The sequence below is a fragment of the Eurypyga helias genome, unplaced genomic scaffold (assembly GCF_000690775.1).
Source record: "Eurypyga helias isolate BGI_N326 unplaced genomic scaffold, ASM69077v1 scaffold285, whole genome shotgun sequence".
Lineage (NCBI taxonomy): Eukaryota > Metazoa > Chordata > Aves > Eurypygiformes > Eurypygidae > Eurypyga > Eurypyga helias.
In genome coordinates, this window is record NW_010253284.1 from 431 (window position 1) to 23,553 (window position 23,123).

A 23,123-nucleotide genomic window follows, 5' to 3' on the forward strand; every position below is an offset into this window, starting at 1 on the left:
TGTCAAGCATATGCACACACAGAGCTCACTTGGCATTGTGCATTGTTTGTTGCAGAGTGCAAATCCTTAAGTTCTTTTGCTATTTGTAGGCCTTTTTTTTTTCCTATTGTGAAGAGTACCACTTCAAACAACCACAATATTTAAATAAACCAGACTGCCTTTATTTAAAAAAAACAAGCAAACAAACAATCCATTCCAAATGTCACAAATGTAGGAACATAAGTTCAGAAGAAACATCTTGAACATGCAGATTTCATTCACAATGAAGAATTGTTTGGTTATCATGATGAAAACACAGCACAAATACCAAGTGAACAGAAGGAAAAGTGTTGGTTACTGTTTTGTTTCTCCAGTGTCATAGCAGTCTAGCTGGAGGTAATAGATGTGACCTTGCTAGAACAGCAGGGGGTTTGAATTTTACCTTCTGTGTACCCCAGACTAAGAGATTATGTAATAGAGTACGTTGTGTAGCAGTAATACTGTATTCTTGTTTCTTTCCTCAGTTGAATCTGGCTTCTCAGTCTGTATTAGAGGGGCTAAATGCTTGCTTTGACCACAGAGCGGAGATTTATGTTCCAGAATTGGGAATGAATTTTCACGTACAGCACAAGAAGACGAAGATTTTCGGATGCCAGAATCCGTACAGACAAGGAGGTGGAAGAAAGGGTCTGCCCAAGTCCTTTCTTAATAGGTTTACACAGGCAAGCTTATTTGTTTGGTTTAAGCTATGTAATGATCCTGTCTTGTCGTTCTTTGACTATATTAACAGTCAGCATGCTTTTGGTTCTACAGGTCTATGTCGATCCGCTGTCAGCAGAAGATATGGAGTTTATTGGGAATACACTGTTTCCTGCTATTGATAAAAATATTATTGCTAAAATGGTTGCTTTCAATAACAAGGTAAATATATATCTTAATGCCTTCTGTGTGGCAGTAGGTACAATGCAGTAAGATTTAAAAAATGAAGTCCAGTGTTAAATTGCCAGGCATTTTTAGAGAACTGTGGGTAAAATTAGAATGGAAGTGTATGCAGAAGAAAGTAAAGAACACTAAAACCCACCTGAATTCTTGTACCAGTACAATCAGATACTTGGTTGATAACTGCAGAAGCATTACTTTCACAGAATATGTACATATATGTACACATGTATTCATATATCTAAGAGGCTTTGTAGAACAAAAGGCGGAAACAGTTATGGTTTGGTAGTGTCGTGGCACAGGTAGCTTGAGGAAGTGAGTTGAGAAAATAATGGGTTTGCACACACGGATTATTCATGAAGCACAAACAAAATGAGCTATATCTTAACAAGAACTGAAATGTGTATTTGTATTTCTGCTCCAAATTTTTAATCTGGTCTCTACTATGGGATGTTGTTAGTGAGACCAGCATCTGACCTTTACAGAGGCAGAAGCTTGTAAGGATAACGGACATTCTTCTAGAACACTGGGACACCAATAAAAGGCAAAAGTTTCCTGGTAGGATTAGTCTATGGCAAAGGATTCAGAAATGCTTGGATTTAAGATTTTGCTAATGTAAAAGGTTTTCAGCAAGCATTAATTGCAAAACATCAACTGGGTAGTTCTTTTGTGGCTTAGATGCTGCCATTTTGCACTAAGTGGAGGATATAAAATTGACAGTAAGAAACTTACAGTAATGCTTCTGAAATTAAAGTCAATCTTCATGTCATGAAAAAGAAAAGTGTAGTAATATTAGAAGAAAGTGGCCTTACATAAAATGTTTTGTGGGCAGCATCTTACTGAATACTTGCAATAATAGATTGCAAGAGCAAAAAGGAAAATTGAGCTGAGTGTTAGAAAAATAGTAGAGACAAACTAAATCAATCTTAATTCCCTGACATCTTCAGAGAGCTGAATACAGCTCGCTCATTCTGTTGTCTTCTGTCCTGTAAGCAGTGCCAAAGGCAGTAGTTCAGTTCAATTTAAAAAAAATAAATACTTGAAGACCAGCACATGGGTGGAATAAAACACTTCCTTTTTAAATTGCTACTTTTTCCAGATTGACAAAGAAGTAATGGTTGAAAAAAAGTGGGGACAGAAAGGAGGACCCTGGGAGTTCAACTTGCGTGATCTTTTCCGCTGGTGCCAGCTTATGCTTGTTGACCAGTCACCAGGATGTTACGATCCAGGCCAGCATGTATTTTTGGTATACGGAGACAGAATGAGAACCAGGGAAGACAAAGAAAAGGTGAGCCCTGTGTTCTCCTTCCTTGCTCTTCAGATTGTCAGGAAGTTTTTCTAGAAATCCAAGTGTAAAGTTTAAGGAGCCTTGCCATTCAGTTATAGATATTACCTCTTACAAAAGAAACATGGGTTTGTTTGGAGTTCTGATGTTTAACAGATGTACCTGCCCCCCCTTGTCATCTAATATATCAGTTTAATTACCTACTAGTATGAAAGCAGAAAGCTGATGTGAATGAAGGCTAGTAGGATAACACAGCACTTAAATAGAGCAAGACACAACATTTTTTTGTGTGATTCTGTATTAAATAATAACATTCTCCCAGAAGTGGCATGGTTTGCATGAATATTCTTGAGAAAGAGAAGATAGGGAGCAGAGAAGAGAAATGGCACTGGATACAGAGAGATTTTTTGATTTATGGTTAAAAGGCATATGTGTCAGTATAGTAAGTAAAAATAACGTCCTGTAATTCTGCCCTTCCCCGACAACATTTTAATATTGTTCTGACTTGGATTTTTTATTGACTTCTGTTTATCTGTCACTTCTCTTTATCTGCCTGTCAAATTGCTCTCCTTGTCCTGTTAAATTCACTGCTTAAGGTTCCTCTAATAAACCACACTCACTGCAGTTGTCATTCCACCTTGGCTTGTCTTTCTTGCCTGGAATTCCTTTGCTTTTGATTAACTTCACAACATCTAAATGGTATGAAAGTCAATCAGATTGTAAGACTGAAGTTACTGACTGTATGCGATGGGATATTTTTCTTATGGGTTAACTTTCCCCTTCCTGTAGTATTGTCAGATTTTTGTGTGTTATCAAAGAGCTCATTTATGGAGTGACTTCTTTCCCAGTTTTTAAACAGAAACATTGCTTTACAGTATTTCAAGTCGTGGGAAAGCATGGTTAATGAAGGGGTTGCCGTGGGCAGCTCGCGCTCGCTTTAATGGCTCGCCGCACTTTGAGGGAAGTGACAGTTGTGATTCGACTGAATAACTTACTATCACATGGTTGTGGAGCTGAGAGGGACAGCTGCTTTAGAAGTAAATCTTCAGCCCAACGAGTGACTTAAGACTGACAAGTCTCTTTTTTGCTCTTTGAATTGTTTTAGGTTATATCTATATTTAGAGACATTTTTGGCCAGGAGGCTGAGGTGTATACAGGAACCAGAGACTTTCACATCACTCCATATAACATTCAGGTAAGCTGTTGACAGGAAGTTTTGTGAGTGGAGAGAGAAGGAAGCCCCTTGCACAGCTGAGCTCCCATTTGCTTCTTTGAGTACTCACCCACGCATGTCTCATCCCTTCCAGATCGGTTATTCGGTTCTTTCTCGTGGCAACTACATTCCTCGTCCCCGCAGAAGTCTCTCACTTCTGCACCATTCACTGCAGTCCCTCGAGTCTGTAATGAAATGCGTTCACATGAGCTGGATGGTAATCCTGGTGGGCCCGGCAGCTGTCGGCAAAACCAGTCTCGTTGAACTGCTGGCCCATCTGACCGGCCATCGACTGAAAATCATGGCAATGAACAGTGCCATGGATACAACAGAACTCTTGGGTGGATTTGAACAGGTAAATACTGTTTGGGTAGTATGTCAATTCCTCCGTCCTACCTAACTGACGGTGGCCAGTCCGCTGTGATCTTAGTGTTTGAGCATCAAATGGAGCTTTAGGCACCAGTGTCTTCTGGGTGAACTAACTCCATATTGGCCCATTTACAGGTCGATATCAACAGGCCCTGGCAGTGCCTGCTGGAAAAAGTGGAGAATGCTGTGAGCACGCTAGTAAGGGACAGCCTTCTCCTGACAGAAATCTGTGCGGACGACGCCGAACTGGTGCTGCGTGCTTGGAGCAACTTCATCCTGAACTACAAACCCAAATCTCTGGGTGAAGGAGGTAGAAGTGTTACCGCTGAATTAGTGAGCAAACTGGAGGGAATACTTGTACTTATCCAGCGACTAAACAACAAAATAAATTCTTACTCAAAGGCAGGTATGTATGGTGGGCCATTTGAAGTAATACCATGTGTTTCTCTGAAGAAAATGAGACATGAATCACAGAATCACAGAATGGTTTGGGTTGGAAGGGACCTTAAAGACCATCTAGTTCCAACCCCCCTGCCATGGGCAGGGACACCTTCCACTAGACCAGGTTGCTCAAAGCCTCGTCCAGCCTGGCCTTGAACACTTCCAGGGGTGCAGTGAAAGCTTAAGAACACTTGAGGGTGTTTTGTAGGTGGGTTTTGTAGTCAGTACTGTCGCTTCATACTACTTATGTAACAACCTAGGTTTTGAAAAGGTTACACTGGTGATGGCTCTTTCAGTTTGGTTTTTGTGTGGTAGCGATCAGTAGGCCACACTCCTGTTCTCCTGTACTGAGCTACTCAACATATGATGCAATACAGCTCTTATCTTGTATTCTTGAGAGGGAATTTAGATATTCTATTTTTGCATTTGTTCTCTGAAGCATTGCTCAGCTGAGCTTTACAAATGTCAGCAGAATAATATATGTGATGTTTTTTCTGGCTTTTTTTTTTTAAATGCCTGAAATATGGCATTAATGTCCATCAAACTTCATCTAATGTTGGAGAACGGATGGAGAAATGTCTCTATAGAGAGAAAAGTGTCAGTCTAGTTCATCATTTTCTGTGCTTGCAAATCCTCTGTGTCCTTATGGATTTTGCTCGTGGGAGGCTACTTGAAGAGCTGGAGCCTTTGCCGTTACGTTCCCCTGAAAAGTAGGAAGCATACATGTTTGTTAACAAAATAACTACTATTTTTCTGGAATGGAACAGGAAGTTGCATTGAGTAATGGAAGTCTTGATGTTTCAGAGTTTGCTCACCTGGTAGAAGAGTTCCGGCACTTCAAGCTGCAGCAGGTCCAGGCTGCTGACCGGAACAGCCACGGCACTTTCGAGTGGGTAGATGGGATGTTGGTTCAGGCCCTGCAGTCTGGAGACTGGCTGTTGATGGACAACGTTAACTTCTGCAAGTAAGAGATTTTAGCGGCCTCGTTTCACTGAGTAAATCTCTTGACCTCCCTGGTTTACTTTTGTCTCTTGCTGTGGGGTTCAGAACTGAACATTTTGTATTTGGTAACATTACGTGAGAGCAGTAACAACTTCTTTTCTGGAAGAGTCTCTTCCTTCTTAGACCACTTAGCAGTCAATTGTTTTCCTGTTACCTTATAATGTAAACTAGCTGTTTGGCTTTTTGCTTGGTACCATTTTGATTTCAGATCAGAAAAGGATCACATTTTTGCCTTCCTATAACCATATAAATTTCTTTTGAATATAGCCCTTCTGTGCTGGACCGCTTGAACGCTTTGCTTGAACCGGGAGGTGTTCTTTCCATGAGTGAGAGAGGTGTGATAGATGGCACAATTCCTACCATAGCTCCTCATCCAAACTTCAGGTGTGTTGCTTTTCTGCCTTTTTTTTTTTTTTTCCCTTTTCCCCCCTTCTCCTTTTTTTTTTTTTTTTTTTTAACCCACACCTAATGGCAGGCTTAGAAAAAAACCACGAGCAGCGAGCCAGCTTTTTGGCATTTTGAATGCTGTTCAGTTTGCCGTGTACTGTAGTGGCACTGGCTGGCTAGGAAGAAAACTGCACTGTGATGAGCATGTTAGAGGTTTGGCTTTGTATCCCTGTTACAGCACAGATTATTACACTGGAAAATTCATAGCAGTATCCCTCTGCCGTGATTCTCCATTTCTAATTTAGGATTTCAGCACTTCCCTGTCTCACTGTAGTGGAGTTGAGGATACATGTGTTGAAGGTGGTGAACTATTCAGATATGTTGGTAATAAAAGCTTGGTATATGGACATAATTTTCTTCACAGCTTTTTCCATCCCATCCATAAATTTGAGTTTCCTGCAATGACAGAACTTAAAGGGGAGAAAAAAAACCCCAATCAAACCAAAAACCAGACAGACAGCTTTGTGTTCCCTCAGACCTGAAATAGTGTCTGGGGGAGATAGGAGGAGAACATACAGAGTATTCTATATAATTCCTACCTTTTATAAATTCATTAAAAGAATTTGGGGACTGATATGCTGTGGTTCTTCTGAACTGGAAGCAAGACCTTTGACTTTCAGAAACCCATTTTTGCTTAATTGGATCTCAGATGTTTTTTTCCTTCATGCTTTTAAGAGATGTCTGCTGATAGTATTAACTACTTGGGTGTTGGATACTTTGGTTTTTTTAAACAGCAGAAATTTATCTGAAGCCCTTGCTAGGGCTTTTTAAAGTCATCTATATCTCAGAGGTCTAGCTTAATTGTTTTCCTCAGTAGACAAATGATAAAATAGACGTAGCTCACATATAATAGAGTTAAAAATCGTGCAGTATGTCATTTAAAGCAGTAGATTTCTGTGGCTTTCTAGATATTGGTGTCCCCATTTTTATGATGAATTTACTTTACGAAAGAGCAGATTTGGTGTCCCCAGAGTGCTGGTTTAAAGCTTTAAGTTGCATCTTAAGAATGTAAGGCAGTTGGACTAGATGATCATTGTAGGTGCCTTCTAACTGAACTGTTTTATTCTAATATCCAACAGGCTTTTCCTTTCCATGGATCCTGTTCATGGGGAAATATCCAGAGCCATGCGGAATCGTGGGATTGAAATTTACATTCCTGGAGAGAATGATGGGAATGTGTTGGACAATCTGGATGTGAAGTTACTCCTGCATGGGTTGGGTTTAGTGGGAGATAGCATCTGTGATGCACTGGTGGCGGTACATTCAGAAACCAAGGCAGCAATAGCAGGTAAAAAACATTCTGTTCAGTATTTTTGGCTCATTACATACATTTGGATTAACGCTTTAATGTTAAAGCTTGGTTATTTTATTGTGTTATGTCCCAGTATAAGTGAAGGCATAGAAGTCTAATCAGGCTGGTTTGGGTTGTTTTTTGCGTTCTCAGTAAGTAGGCCCAATCATAAAAAGACAGTAACGGGAGTGCTTTGTCAGGAGACATCAGATATTGTCTGTTGCTGTAGGGAAGGCAATGTACTCTAAGAGAAAATCAGCAAAAGACATGTTTTGCACAAGGCCTACTCAAGAAGTTCTTTGTAGTAAGGTGACACTGAGTTTCATTCATCTCAGCTGCTTGATGTCTCATTTTGAGCTGCTCAGCAGTTATTTACAGTCTTGTCAGATTTTGTTATAACCTTAGGAAGAAATCGGTCAATTTTCAGGACCCGGCAGGATTAATTTGGTTTGGATCTTCTCAGGGTCTGAAACAGTGTTTGTCCTCAGAGGGTTAAAGGGCTGACGATTACTAAACACTCATACCACCCTAAATGCCGTGTGTCTTTCAGGTTGTGTGTCATCTTTGTCGCCTTTGCTTCAGGCCGCTGTCTTAATTGTGCAGCAGATACAGAGGGGCCTTGGGTTGGCCAAGTCTTTCTACAGAGCCTGTTGGGAAGTTTATGGCCGATCGCAACAACTGCAGATTAACCAGAAGGTAAAACTCCTGTATTTTAAAGCTTCTCTTACATCGTCTGAATACATGAAAAATATAATTTCATGAGTCTAGTGTTTGAGGTCTGCTGCTTCTTAAGTGCCTGAACAAGAGGTTGATGAACACGTTGCTCTTGGAGGCATTAACAATACAACGTTAAATGCGCTCTCGAGAATCTGTTAGGTGATGAAGAGGAGGGTTTAAGTGGCATTGGGACGTCTTCTGTGTCTCTGAGCCTTTTTTGGCTTCAGTGTCAGCAGTACAGTTCTGCATGGAACTTTCTCTGACAGATCAGTTGAAGCTACAGAAGTTAGGTGGGGTTTTTTTGGTATTGAATGGTGAAGTACAGTGAATTTAAGCTGTCCACCTATCCTTTCATGGCACATTTTCTCCGTCTGGTGGCATGCCGCTGGGAGGCGTAGGTCAGCAGACTGTCAGTCTGGGATGTGCTTATTGAGATATTCCTCTGGGATAAATATGGTTAGTGAGACATCTTGCAGATAGCGGCTCACTCTTTTGCAGCATAAGGGAGCCAGGGGATATTCCAGTTGGACTCAGGCTTACTTGGTTTTTAGCAGTTTCAGCTGAGATTTTGGGATGTTAATAGTGATAAAGCTATAGCCTGAAACACTAGGCACGCTCTCACCTGGAGATAGCAATATACACTTCCTATTTTTAATTGTACAGTATGTTATTTTAGTTATGGTTAGAATGTTTTGGTACTCTTATTGTGTATGTTATATAGTGTTTGTAGAACACTTGGTTTGTAATGATTTCATAATAAATGTATATAATTAAAGAGTTACCTAAGCTATTGTACTTGAATACCTGTTTGAATATGATTCTAAACTGCTGTTTGGTTGTTTGTTGTAGCTTGTATTAGAAGTGATTACAAAGCATGCTTCCTTTCTGACTTCCCATGAAAATTGGGGTGACTCCTTGCTAGCAATAGGATTGTGGCCAGACTCGCTGCCTACAGGTCTGTTTGCAGCTGAAGACTCCCTTCTTTCGACAGTCCGGAGTGACGCACAGCTCCTAATGTACTGTCTGAATAGACTAAACCTTAAAAACTGCAGGTAGGCAAGAAACATTTTTTGTCTAATAAGTGAATAAGAAACCAGATGTGTGTAAACTACGGGTGGCATGTGATTGTTCCCTGCAAAACTGTGAGTGGAGCAAAATGTGTGGGTAGAGACTGTGGTCGTCACACTCTGTAACTGCAGCCCCTGTTACCTTTCCATGCAACCACTACACATACAAGTTTAATTATTTACTGTTTTACTCCTCAGTCCAAAATTCTTGACTCTATCTTGAAAAAGTACATTTGACCCATTGAGTTGAGGTCGGAGTAGGCATTTAGCAGAAAATGTGAATACAAACACTGGGTTTACAAGGAAATGAGAGCCCCAAAAATCTTACTTCAGTTTCCTTCTGAGCTTTAAAAAAAATAACATTTAATTAGTTTTAAATACATTAATAATCCTTTGTACTTCCTGCTTCCCTGTAAACAATTATTCATCAGTTACTTTAGGTCTAGTAGTTTCAGGTGAAAAAACCCCAACCAATCAACCAAAAAAAAAAAAACCCAAACCAAATTTCCTCCTCGAAGCAGAGCTGTCTGAAAAGCCTCATGTGCAGGGGCCATATGCAAGAATTCTTTTAACGATTTCTTGTGCAGTATAACTTATTTTCACCACACTGGTGCAAAATCTTCCAGTCTGCCTGCTTTGCTTAGTGACCTACTGTGGACAGGTACTGTGGCGTGCTTCCAGTGAAAGACCAAGCTGTAGAAGTTAGTACTAAGATATAATGATGAAATTGTAGAACCTAAGCAACTACTGGGTTATTTTTATCAGCAACACTTCTATCTTTTTTAACTTACCTTTGCTTATCGTTCTAGTGCACAAATCGATTATTTCTCAGTAAAATGCTGTGCATATTCACTTCTGGCACTGCATGAATTTTTGACAGTAGAGGGTTCCTAATAGTAGACACCCCCGAGTAATCTCAAGTTGGACACTGGCTTTAAAGCTAAATCAAGAGGAGAGATTATTGCGTTGCTGCCTTCCTGCCTGCAGATGGTTGCGTGCAGAGTAGCTTGACTTGCAGCATATATTATTCCCTGGGACTGGCAGTTCGAGCCCTTGATTGCTGGACTTCACTTTGTGTTTCAGGACACTACCTCTGACTCTGCAAGATCTTCAAAAAATGATGGAGTCCACTAATCCCGAGAGTCTCAAATTCAGTGCTGTTGAGAGGGATGCAGACTGGATGGATAAAATGGAAGTTCTCCAGGCTTCAGTGAAATTGTTCACAGAAAAGGCAACCAATCAAGATTGGACATTGAGAGTTAAATGGCTTAACTCCTTAGCCAAAAATCTGCCACAGGGGCTTGGTATGTAATTATTTAACTTTCTGTTTTGCCTAAGGCTTGGTTTGTTTGCCCTTCATTATTTAAGCATGCATGTAACTTGTACTGGATTACAGTAATTTTTGGATACCTCTTAGTCTGTGTAAGCAAATACACCTTTTGCGCCACTGGTTTTTTTTTTGAGTGATAGCAGAAGCAGTAAAATGCCTTCTGTTTATTTGGTGTTAAAATACAAATAGTAAAAAGCCAGGAAACTGCAGAACTGAGATGTCCTGAAGCTGTGTTGCCTAAACAATCAGGATAGGGGCTGAGGTATCAGTTGCTTCGTTACATTAATCACATTAAATTTATGAGGCGTTTTTAGACAGGTCAGGTACCTCTCACACTCAGCTTCCTTGTATGGTGTGAAATCTCTGACTGTATTGTCCTGACGTGAATGGGATTGCTCGCCCTTGATCTTGCTGTCTTTCCGGGCCAGTGTGTCTATAAACTAGATAATACCAAGGCAGTTACTTTAATGACAGGCATGCTTTTATGTGATCTGTTTGGGTTTTGATTTTTTTTTTTCCCCCCCTCAATTGAAACAGTACTGATACTGAGAGTAAGATTTTAACATACAGACTCAGATTTTCACAAAACAGCATACATGAAGTATCACCAGTTTAACTAGAACTCTTTACTGGATTTCTTTCTTTTGGCCATGATATTCTGACTGCTTTTAAGACCTCTTGGAGCTAATACAAAATAAAAGCAACCAGCATGTCCAGAGTGTATGCACAGATGAGATTCAGGCTGCCTGTGCTGGTGTGGTTTAAGTTATCTATTTGTACTAAATGCTGTCTTTTACACCTCTGTGTTCTCCCCTTCACCCGCAGATGCAGTGCGGATTCAGCTGGAAGCAGGTGCTGTAGCCCTCAGTAGTTTCTATGCCAGTCCCCTCTCATCCGGGGTCAGTAACATGATCAAGTTGCTACAGCCAACTATGACAGGTACTTCTGAAAAAAATTTGTGAGACATTGCTGCTTCCTTTATTTGTTCTCTGAACACACTGCAACTCTTAGGAAATGTGTGTAAGAAAACACTGCCTTTCTGACTGCGTAGTTCAGGTATCCTGTTTTTTCCACTGCATTTGTTGGCCTATCTGAAACCTATGTTGAGGTCTGTAATCTTCCCTCGGTGTTTTACTGGGAGCTCAGGCCTGTCGTTTCCTTTCCAAGTTTATTAGGTGCATGAAAACTACATACAGTGACACTAAACCAACCATTTGTGGGTGGTCTTGGGTATCTTGCCTGTACTCTGAAGGAAAAGGGAGTTGGACTTGAGTTTCCAAGCTGTCGGTTTTGGGTACTCTAAGCACTGGTTAATTTACTTTCACTGCTCTGTTTTACAGAACCTGCAGTCATAAAGCTTTTCTGTTTGGATATCTAGAGGGAGGGAGCTTAAGACTCTAGATGATCTTTAAGGTCCCTTCCAACCCTAACCATTCTATGATTCCATGACTCTGCCTTCCTCTTAGGCTTCCTTTTTTTCTTCCCCTGACGTTCTTGCGTAGGCAGGGGGATTGAGGAACGTCTTTCACTGAATAATGTTTCCACTACTGTCCTGTCTTTGTCTTTCACTCAGTGTAATGTTTCCACTACTGTCCTGTCTTGTCTGCCTTCCCAGATGAACATGTGATGCCTCTGGACCCACGATGGAACATGCAGTTTTTGGATATCATCAGAAATTCGATGAACTTCGATACAGAAATGGAACACACTGATCAGCTCCTAATCCTTTTGAAGTCTGTATCGAATCGGTAGGTTACAAAAATACTTGCGAAGGCTGCCCAATGACTGTAATCAGTGCTGTATAAACACTGGTGGTATCTGCCGAGTATGTTTTTAGGTTTTGATAGATGTGATCCATAATACTAGACAGGGGTTTTGGACAGGTATTTCATTTCTTTGCTAGTGTTTTCTGTAGACGCAAACTAAACCAAATCACTTAATACAGGAAGCAGGGCTCCTAGCATTCCGTATCAGCTGGAGTACTTCAAAACATCAGAGAAGCAGAAGCAGCAGTGTGAAATCTCTGACATAAAACTTAAATAGTTGCCCTGCTTTTGGATTTGGACTGCTTTTCCTAATAAGAGCAAACAGTACGCAGATTTTGCAGTTAAAGTATAAGGCAGTAGCTGCTCACATATCCTACAGGTGATGGTGTTGCGTAGCTCACTGCTCTTTTCTTCCTGGTGAGTGCTGCGGTCAATAATCTGCTCTTTGTGAAGCTTGCTTTTGCAGAAGCCCTATTCAAGCAGTAAGTTATGCTGCCCTTGATTCTTGTTTAATAATACAGTGAAATATCAAATGTCACTCTGTAGTTCGCTGTTCTCATAATGCAGAGGCTTTAAAATGATACTGAATTTCTAACAACTTTAATTCAGGGCAGTATTATTTCTCGACCGAGAAAAAAGAAGCTACACTGAGAAGAATTTGATTACTAGCAAGAAGCCAAGAAATAGTGTCTTGAGAATGTCTCTAGATTTCCGCAAAGGTGGGTTGACTTTCACTGTTCCTTTCGGTTCTGTGGTCAATTTGAAATACGGTTAATTTGCACTGCTATGAAATGTGTATTTTAAACATGGTGTGTCCTGAATGTGCAAAAAGAAGACTGTGTGAGTGTAAAGCAGTCAGATGAGGACTAGTATGATATGTAACACATCATTCTTAAACTAGATATAGAACCATAGAATCACAGAATGGTTGGGGGTGGAAGATTATCAGGTTCTATCCCCCTCCCTGCCATGGGCAGGGACACCTTCCACTAGACCAGGTTGCTCAAAGCCTCATCCAGCCTGGCCTTGAACACTTCCAGGGATGGGGCATCCACAGCTTCTCTGGGCAACCTGTTCCAGTGCCTCAACACCCTCTCCAGGAAGAACTTCTTCCTGATATCTAATCTAAACCTCCCCACTTTCAATTTAAACCCATTACCCCTTGTCCTGTCACTACATATATCCACGTGTATTATATGCCGTTTGCTGCAGCTGTTATGTCCAGCCCCTACTGGGTAACGAGTGGATGTAATTTCTCGGAAGCAATTGATCGATGCTTCCCTCATTAGGGATTTTTTTAATATGAAATGCTTAAAGGTAACACACTTGTGCAGATAGGGAAGGACTACTTTCATTACTTCAGTTCTTTGATATTTTCCAGTTGTTTTTTTTCTTTTTCCTAAGCATAGAGAGAATCTAGTGATCAGAAATAGACCCTTACGTGTCATGTGATGTAGCTGGAATATTCAATATCTCCTTTTCTCTCCCTCTTCCCCAAACCTCAGATCCAGGAAGTTACAATTGTCTTCCTCATGCAGTCGTGGTCAACCTTGCTGCTTTCTTTGAGCTCTGGGATGCATTTGCATTTCACTGGGTGAAGTCTACTCAGGTGGCCTTAAGTGATGATGACATGCACGATGTGAGTAGGCTTTTCATAGTCTATGTATGGAAGTTAAGTGAAATGAGATTGTGTGCAGAATGCTATTTTTAGTTTCGGGACCCATGAAATAAACCACAGTGCTTCTGTTGGTATTGACACTGGACAAACGATCGTGTTTGTTTCAGCAGCTGTATTTGTGCTCTGTCTTATTTCTTCTGTGTGAAATGGGGGGTTTTCAGCCTGCAAATGCGTGGGGTGGGAATTGCCTTACATAAATGTGCACACCTGGGATGTAGATACACATTGCTGAGCTTGGTCATCAAGCCTTCTCTGTCTGCGTAGGGTGGTAGGAAGTGTGCCGTAGAAGTGCCTGTTTCTCTCCACTGATGATGAAAGGGGTATCTGCCTCTATCCTCTGTAAAGATACCCAAGCCTGGACAGCTGACTGGCATGTCCCAAGGGTGATTCACTTCTCCCTCTCCCTTTTCAGACCACTTTGAAAATCACTTTGCTGAGCTCTGACAAATGACATTGTAGACTTGGTGCAGGGGTTGCTTGGGTTTGACTTGGATAGTTGCACCTGCTGGCAGAGCCATGGGGTATTTTTAGAGAACATAGAGTAGAGTACTGGTTGTATCCTGCTAAATGCAAAGCGCCGCGTGAGCCCAAGGTTAATGGAAGTGATGGTGGGTTTGGGTTTTGTCTTACTTGAAGTAGAACGTATTCTGTAACACGCGACGGTGGGAAAAGTGTAACCTTTTTGGCTTGTTAGATTTTATACTGCTTGCTGTGGCGTGACCGGTTTTGGGCAGTCTCTGACACACTGACAGTGGATTCGCAAGGGCTGTCGCTTCTGTCTCTGCACTGGCACTGGGTTATGAAGCATCTCATTGACAGAATTCCTCAGATGCTTATTGGATCAGACCAGCACAAGTGAGTGCCCTTGATTTGTGTTCCAGCTAAATGGCTGTATAAGTTACGCTTTTGTTTGGTACTATAGCTAATTAGCATTGTTTGCTATTAGTGTCCAAGTTGTGTTGAATTAGTGGTGCAAGTCCAATGTATTAAATAGCTGTTCGCTTTTAAATTTCAGGGTTTTTAGCATTGGGCTTCTACTTGCCCAAGTGATTGTCTAGAATTTTTACCCCTTTAGTGGAAGGACAAAAGAAAGGAAATTAGTTTCTCAAGCATCCTTTTCTCAAACTTCTCAGCTAACTCTGTGGGCTTTTTTCTTCTTTTTTTTTATATGTGTCTACAAGGCTTTCCAAGGAAATTCAGTCTGTTTCACAGCAGATTCAGAGCTGCTTGGCCAATCCTGCTGGTGTTTCTGCCAGTATGAAGATATTACAGAAGTCTCTAGGAAGACCTCTTCCTTTTAAGGTATCTGTACTCTCTTGTATTTCCAGTGATGTCCAAATACGCTGTAAAATAATCATAAAGATTTGCAGCACTTGCTTTCCAGGCCAGCAAAAATACATTCCTTTGGACTTGTTAGATTGATTAAAAACATAATTTCAGCATATGTTGATGTACAACTCTTTTTGTGAGCTCTATCACTTATAGCACTCCTATTATTAAATATGCTTTGTATAGATAGCGGTTATTCATGCAGAGTAGTGCCCAGGCCAAGCATAAAAATATTACTCCTTGCTCCATTCTGGAGACTTGTGATTATCAGTATGCCACTTGCTTATTTAGTGAACATGTGTGTATACAGAATAGACTGTGTGCTTCCTTTTATACAGCGTAGGATGGGGCTGCCTGATGACTTACAAGACAAAGCCTCCTAACTTTGACAGTTTTGGGGTTTTTTTCTTAAGTTACCTCAGCAATTGTCATTCAATAAAAAATGAATAATCTTGCAGTAAAACTTTCGAAAGAATATAAATCCCTTTTTAAAAGCAGGGCACAAGTAGTCACGTAGGTTGCTCATATTGGTGGTTAGTAATTAGACCTAGATCTTTTATGACCTTATCTCAAAGATACTCAGTTATTCAAAAATGCTCGTAGTTATTTTGTGGGACTTGGGAGAAATTTGAGTGCTCACTAAGAATTGGGGAAGATTTTTCTAGTCATCCAAATGTATTTAAATTGCAGGTGTAACCTGCAGTTTTTTAAGTGAGTTGAGCTTCTGATGTTTTTATTTTTTGTATTTACTGCCCTTAATTTAGGCAAGTTGCCATGTTGAAGTATTGTTTGTCTGCATAATCTACGTAGTTTTGTCATAAAGGGACAAAAAAAAGACAAGGAGGAATTGTGGCCAACTTTCAATTTCTGTCTTCCTGCTGTATTGAGTAGGGCTACTAAGGAATTGTTGTTCAGCTCTTGTTGCAGGTTGGTTTATATATACATGTACTTCAGTCATGTGCATGTGAATTAGAAATACAAATTGGTTTTGACTGCAGTCACAGATCTTGTTTGTTGTGGTGTTAGCTCTGCTGAAACAAACTGCCACTTTTTCAAATATCCTTTTCATGTTTCCAGGATAAACTGGGCATGGAATGTTTTTCTCAGTTAAAAGTTCTCAGCAAACCACTTAACATCTTGGAGCTAAGATTGGCCTTTGGAGGAAGTAGATGGCAGGAAATAATGTGCTGTCTGAACGTTGCTGCTGCTGGATGGAAGATGAAGAAAGCATTGCTACAAGCTGATGGCCTGATCATTAGAGCCAATCATTTAGAAGATGTTAGTCTGGGTAGGTAACACTTTTGAAGAGCCTCTGCAATCTCCATTCTTTCTGTATAGAAACAGAAAGGATGTGAAGTCACAGAATCACAGAATGGTTTGGGTTGGAAGGGACCTTAAAGACCATCTAGTTCCAAGCCCCCTGCCATGGGCAGGGACACCTTCCACTAGACCAGGTTGCTCAGTGTTGCTCAAATGTTCCCTGGCAAGGAATACAGTACGTGCATTTATGTGCCTCTTAATGCTCTGTCAAACAGGTCAACTGCAGACTTTTTTGAAAGCGGTGCATTCACAACTGAGAGCAGAAGGAGTTACGTGTAGTCACTCAGAAGAACGGTTCACTGAGGATACCATCGCCAGGCAGTTAGACCCTGCCCTGTTAAACCAGCTCTGCAGTCGGGTTCAGCTGTGGCCTGCCATGGAATACATCAGCCTGCTCTGGCAGTACAAGCTGACCGCAGATTATGTGGCCAGAGCTTGTGCAAGAAGGTAAGAAGAAGGTTGGAGAAAGAAATCCTGTATTCCATTCATGAGATTCAGAATCCCTAGCTAAAATCCCTTGTGCGGTTTACGTCTGTGTGTAAAGCTGTGTGTGTACGTACAGACGGTATGTAGCACACATAGGCATATATATTGGTGTATAAATGCATACACACGCCTCGTCTGCCCGCAGAATTGCACTTGGACGGCTATAAAAAGTATCAGCAAAGGAGTAGTTTGGTGTTATACTGAGGAAGTAGTTTTCTTCTTTACTAACTTTACTGATGCAAATACAGGAATGCTGAAGTCCAAACCCCTTGGAGTAAACACATTAGACTCCAGAAATTGCTTTATTTATGGTGGAATGGCTGATAGGGGGTGGAAAACTAAAACCTTTTATGTACTAAATTGTACATAGTATTTTCTTTTGGAAATATATAATACTTGACTTTTAATGACATGAGCCCTTCATATCAAGAATTAAGAGGAAGGTCTTTATCACCGTGTTGTTGGGGGCTGCTGCAGAAGGACTGAATCAGACCGGTGGTGGAGAAAGTACACCAGCATGCATGCTGCCTCACATGTCAACTGCGCACGTATGCTCATAGTTCAGATGAACATTATTTAGTTAAGAAGTGTTAGTGCTTCGAGTGTGTGTATTTTTTGACTGTTTTGCCATTCCTTAAAAGGGAGCTCTCCTTTCGCTGAAATCCATAAATCTGATTTTTTGTGCAGTGAGACTCCTGGAAATCACTGAGTAGCTTTCTGAATTCAGCAAAGCTCAGATTTTCACAAGAACTACAAAGCTGGAAGATGGCTTGCCCTCAAATGTTTTGTATGTTTAGCTGAATTTACAGCTTAGAGCTACAGAAGATTCTACTTCTTCCCCTTTTGTTGTATTTAGGTTTTTCCAGCTTTGAAGGATGCAGGTGTTTTGAGTATTACTTGAGTGCTCATTCTTCTCCAGTGTTTAAAATGCTGTAATTTTAACCTCTCAGGGAGTCTTTGTTATTGTTTCACAGCATGGGAGTTGGAACTATATGATCTTTTAAAGTCCTTTTCAACCCAAACCGGTCTGTGGTTCTGTGATTGTGAGTTCACCTGCCATGCACAATTTGGTTTTCTATTCAAATACTTTTTCACGTGCCCTGCTTAAGCATTACTTAAGTTGTATTTCTTTTACCTGCTACAGGGAGAACAGCAGACGAAAACTAAGCATGCGTTCGGATTTAGTTCAGCTTATAGCTTTTTCCCTGAAGTTGACACCAGCTGCTTCTCACCAGCTGTCTGGATTGTGGCACTTGTTACACCTTAATGAAGTAAGAACTATTTAGTTTCAGTTTTACAAAAGTTTTCAACAGGGTCTTCAAAATCAGTATATATCTAAGGTTTTTGACATGCAGTTTTTCCACCAGTGTCTGACAATAACTGTTCATTTTAATAGGAAAGGTGGTTAACTGTGAGCCTGCAAAAAAATGTAAACAAAACACAACATTAAAACATGAAACACAAGAAAATCTGAAATAATCTAGTTCTATATGATCTAGTTTGTTCCATTCATCCATCTGTGGCCTTATGAAAACAGGAATGGATTGAATGATATAAGGAAGAAGTTCTTCCTGGAGAGAGTGGTGAGGCACTGGAACAGGTTTCCCGGAGAAGCTGTGGATGCCCCATCCCTGGAAGTGTTCAAGGCCAGGCTGGATGAGGCTTTGAGCAACCTGGTCTAGTGGAAGGTGTCCCTGCCCATGGCAGGGGGGTTGGAACTGGATGGTCTTTAAGGTCCCTTCCAACCCCAACCATTCTGTGAATGGCAGGTGTCAGCCTGGTTGCATCTATTTATTCAAAGTAATTTTATGCTGAAAAATACTTGCCTCTGTTCCTGTGCCTGTCTTTAATTTTTTTTTTTTAAGTCCATGTTGCAAGTCAAATGGACAGGGACAGTTATTTGATGCATTTTCTACAGAGCAGTTAATATGACAGAGAAATTCTGGTGGGTTAATATTTAGGTATGACGCAGTGGTGGTTGTTTTCCCACAAAGCTCAGTAAACCAGCAAGTTCACTTTAGATGCTTCAGAGCAGAATACTGGGTAGGTTTATCTGTTTAATGCTCATGCAACCTTGCGTACTGTAATGAAATTTTGCACAGTGGTAGACTGGAGGCTGTGTTCTGAAAATTTGCTCTGTAAACACGCTGCATATTTCAAAGTCAGGAGGTGGTGCAGGCCACAGGAAGTATACTCTTTTTGCTGAGAAGAGATGCAAGCAAACAGTATGTGAATTTGCAAAGGATCTTGGGGAATACCTTATCCTTTCTGAAAATCAGTATCATGCTCTTATTTGTGTGTGTGCTTGATTCTCTTTTGCTCCCTCTAAGTTTTTCTCAGCTCAAAGTTTTTCTCTCTTCTTAGATATCCCCTGAAGAAATGTCTGTTCTGTGGTCTCAGCTAGTTAATGCTGCACTAGCATCTTTTTGGAGCAGTACTTTCACCACAGACCCAGACTACTGGTTGACTTGGCGGCCGCTACCTGCAACAGAGGAAAAGAACTTTCCTAAATCCCATATGAACTGTTCTGTGAAGGTTTGTATCTTCTGAACTAATCAAACAACTAGGATGAATACTCCTATTAAATAATTCAACAGCTTTCTAAAGCAATACTGTAAGTTCTAGCATAGTCAGTGCAAGTTGCATCTGAACAATCTAACTCTTAATCTCTTAATTTAGGGCCCAGGTATTTTGACCCGAGCAGTTTTCTCAAAGTGCTTCTTTGAAATTCTAACTAGCAGCAGCAAGACAAGCCAGTGGGATGTGAGTGGGCTTCCTGTTCTGTCATCATCCCATGTGACACTGGGAGAATGGCTGGAGAGAGCACAGCAGCTTCATGAAGTCAGCACAGCACTGTGGACCAACCTGGCAGTCCCTTCAATAGCAGATTTTAGGTATCGAGACCTCTCTTCCACGTAGATGTTACTGAAATATCAGGTATGTTACAGAAGCTTGCTTACCATGTGTAAACTTTTCTTACTCCTTTGCCTCTAGACACACAGACGCTAGACTGCAAGCAATAATGCTGAGCAGACAACTGTCTGCGCTGGTAGATCTGGTTCCAGTGGATCTTCAAGAAGAATATTCAGAGTGCTGTGAGAAGCTCTACCTCAAGGATCCTGTTGCATTTGAGTTCCTTCTCAAGATTCTTAAAAGCATCACTGATCAGGAGTTACTTCCTAAAGAATTCCTGTTTCTCCTGCTCACTTGCCTGCAGCAGTTCTTTGGGGAAGGTCTTAAGGAGTTACCAGAGACAGCTTGGCGAGGAAGCCTCTGGGTGAATATTGGTTTGGTGCAGATCCAGGTGTGGCTTCCACAGACCAGATTTGATCCAGCTGTTAAGAGAGAATACAAGCTCAAGTATGCAGAAGAAGAGGTGAGTGTGGAGCTGAGTTTGCTTTTACATATTTATTGTATAAAATCAACACAAAGAAATTTGGCTTGGGTGTTCTTGGGCAAGTCTTTATCTGGTTTAAAAATCATGAGAAGTTAGAACTTCTTTTAATGCCCAAGAATATAATGTACATACTAGGTTACCAAAACCAGAACCTCAGAGGAGGGTTTATTCTTTTCTTTTTAGTTGCACCAGCTGGAGTGTGAATGGAAGACAAACAATTTCTCATCCCAGTTGCATACAGGAAAAAGTATTGAAGATGAAGCGTTCAGCAACTATGTTCATCCCCATCTCAGGTAACGTCTTAGTCACTTAACTCTTCTCTTTTAGATTGGAAACTTCAACTTTGGATGCTCAGACTCCAAAGCTCTTCTTCACAGCTTTGCTTTTATTGTCTTCTGTAGAAATAAGGGTTGCTGATTTTAAAGTATATCAATTTGCATGTGGGGGTGCCAAGGAAAAATACAGAAGCTGTTCTGTTCACTCGCAGGGACTAAGGAATTGTCTGTACACACTTTGTACTGCTGTAAATACAACGCTTAAGGCAGTGGCCTTCATATCTTGATAAAAATGAAGCTATGCCCAGAAGTGAAAGTAAAACCATAGTCTAAATAATGGTAGTTTCATTAAAATGTGACAATGGTATCCATAGATAGAAATGGAAGGGAATGTGTACCTGATGCTGTAACTCTTCAAGGCCTCGGTAGGTGCCAGTGCCACTTTGCAGAATTCTGGGACTGGTAGTACTGGGTAGAAATCTCCAGATGTGTACTTTAGCAACAGCCTTTGCCTATGGTGCTGTGCTTACCACATAGAGTTGACATTCAGAATTTGTAGCCGTTGTTTTGGGGGTTTGGTATGTTTGTTTTCTTTTTTTAATCTGAGGAACTTGAAGAAATTTTAAGTGAACAGAGATTTCTCCTTTCTGTACATTTCCAAGCGTTCGCTGTACATGGAGATAAAAACTGGGTTGTACTCATGATTCTCCACTATTAATGGAAGTTTTCCATTTCATCATTATACATGTAGAGAATCTGGTAGTTCTATGCTATTGCTTAAAGTGCCCTATAGTCATTGAAAGGAAGTTCTGATGGCTTCTCTACCAGTTGCCTCCAGCACTACTACTTTTTCCTTAATGCTTTCAGAGCTGTCAGGTAGCAAGCAAGAAAATTAATTAAAGTTGTTTGAAGTCAGGGGGGTGGGGAAAGAAGAGAACTGCTGATGTAGGCTATATGTTGTTGCTTCTTGGTTTTTCCTTTGTATGCTGCTTCACACAAACTAGCAGCATATTGCTGATGAATCTATATATATAACTGCTATGTTGGAGATATGTATAAGCATATAAACATTTATATATGTCTCAACTGGTCAATGTTGTTTTTTAACAGACTGTTGCATGAAAGAATGCAAAGGCTGAAGGAGCAAATAAGCAGCGTTTCTAGAAAAAAGGCCTTCAGGCCTCCAGCTCCAGCATACGATTGTTTATACCAGGAGGCCCACCAGTACATCAACAGCATAGCACGGGTTTCTTCAGTCCAAGATCTTTTAGCCCGCCTTCTACAGTTCCTCCGTGGGGACAGACCTCGGTCACTCCAGGCAGTACAAAACCTGTTACGTGAAGAAGCATCCTGGCAGCAATCACACCATCAGTTTAGGAAGCACCTGGCAGAGGAGTACGCTGCGTTCCCTGACGCCATCGTTCCACTGCAAGCTGCCATCTTACAGTTGCAGCACGGCATGCGATTAGTGGCTTCGGAAGTTTATGCGGCGCTCAAAAGCTTTGTGCGCCCAGAGGATCTCGCCAGCCTCCTCACCTCCTTGTTGACGTTTCCTTCTGTTGGCCGGGCTTTCCCCACTTACTTAACTCGTGCAGAAAATCTGTGCTCGGTGAATTCGGTTGAGGTCCTTCATGGACTGAAGAAGTTTTCTCTGAAGCGCTCGGAAGGAGAATCTGAGGGAGTGGAGCAGCCTTGCCCCACTCTGGAACAGCTCCTAGTGAATGCTTTGTTGCATCTTCGATGCCATGTGCTATCCAGAGGAGAGATGGACCAGAAATCTCTGCAGCTTTTTAGACATCTGTGTCAGGTAATGTCAGAATGGCAGTGGCCAGGATTCTTCCACTGAACTACCTTGTTCCCTGTACAAGACAGACAACAGGGAGAATTTATTATGGCTTTTCTGTATATAAAGGGGGCTTGTAGGAAATACGGAAAGAGACTTTTTACCAAGGCATGTGGTAATAGGACAAGACACAATGGGTTTAAACTGAAAGAGGGTAGATTTAAATTGGATATCAGGAAAAAATTCTTCCCAGAGAGGGCGGTGAGGCACTGGAACAGGTTGCCCAGAGAAGCTGTGGATGCCCCATCCCTGGAAGTGTTCAAGGCCAGGCTGGATGAGGCTTTGAGCAACCTGGTCTAGTGGAAGGTGTCCCTGCCCATGGCAGGGGGATTGGAACTGGATGGTCTTTAAGGTCCCTTCCAACCCAAACCATTCTGTGGTTCTACTTGGATAACTGTCAGTATAATAATCCTAAAATTTTCTTTTTTTTTTCCTGTTGTGTTGGTTTGGGTTTTCTTTTTACCCAATTAATCTATAAAAGATAATTTTAACATAATCTAAAAGACTGTATTAACTTGTTTGGATTTATCAAGGCATAAATTTATAGCCTGTAATGGTCATCAAAGGTTTTACTTATTAAAAAACAAAACCAAAAAACACCACCCAGAAAAGCACAAAAAACCTAAAACCAAACTTTGTAGAGAGTTTCTTTATAACATGGTAAGAAAGGAGACTTAAAACTCAGGCAAACACTTGTGCCTGCTGTTTCCTCTGCTTTTTACTCACTGGCTTGTTGAGAGGACAATTGAGAAATCTTCCTTCAAGTCAGATGCTTTGATTTGTGCTGTTGCAGACTGCAGAAGAGGAAAGAACCAAACGAGATCATAGAATCATAGAATGGTTAGGGTTGGAAGGGGCCTTAAAGATCATCTAGTTCCAACCCCCCTGCCATGGGCAGGGACACCTTCCACTAGCCCAGGTTGCTCAAAGCCTCATCCAGCCTGGCCTT

General features: G+C 41.1%; 1 protein-coding gene across 1 annotated transcript in view; it reads left to right on the forward strand.

The window, feature by feature from the left end:
* Positions 1–503: 503 nt before the first annotated feature.
* Positions 504–23,123, forward strand: part of MDN1 (MDN1, midasin homolog (yeast)) — a gene marked incomplete at both ends in the record, with an annotated part of 55,922 nt that continues 33,302 nt past the window's right edge. The window contains 26 exons of the mRNA XM_010152606.1: positions 504–701; positions 793–900; positions 2,018–2,206; positions 3,309–3,398; positions 3,511–3,771; positions 3,921–4,191; positions 5,031–5,190; positions 5,496–5,612; positions 6,755–6,963; positions 7,517–7,662; positions 8,533–8,735; positions 9,834–10,054; positions 10,906–11,019; positions 11,696–11,828; positions 12,456–12,565; positions 13,352–13,485; positions 14,219–14,379; positions 14,706–14,826; positions 15,931–16,141; positions 16,389–16,620; positions 17,804–17,930; positions 19,024–19,194; positions 19,339–19,553; positions 19,654–20,035; positions 20,240–20,349; positions 21,442–22,138. Of these exons, the coding sequence (XP_010150908.1) occupies positions 504–701; positions 793–900; positions 2,018–2,206; positions 3,309–3,398; positions 3,511–3,771; positions 3,921–4,191; positions 5,031–5,190; positions 5,496–5,612; positions 6,755–6,963; positions 7,517–7,662; positions 8,533–8,735; positions 9,834–10,054; positions 10,906–11,019; positions 11,696–11,828; positions 12,456–12,565; positions 13,352–13,485; positions 14,219–14,379; positions 14,706–14,826; positions 15,931–16,141; positions 16,389–16,620; positions 17,804–17,930; positions 19,024–19,194; positions 19,339–19,553; positions 19,654–20,035; positions 20,240–20,349; positions 21,442–22,138 (5,091 nt within the window). The remainder of the gene's footprint in view (positions 702–792; positions 901–2,017; positions 2,207–3,308; positions 3,399–3,510; positions 3,772–3,920; positions 4,192–5,030; positions 5,191–5,495; positions 5,613–6,754; positions 6,964–7,516; positions 7,663–8,532; positions 8,736–9,833; positions 10,055–10,905; positions 11,020–11,695; positions 11,829–12,455; positions 12,566–13,351; positions 13,486–14,218; positions 14,380–14,705; positions 14,827–15,930; positions 16,142–16,388; positions 16,621–17,803; positions 17,931–19,023; positions 19,195–19,338; positions 19,554–19,653; positions 20,036–20,239; positions 20,350–21,441; positions 22,139–23,123) is intronic.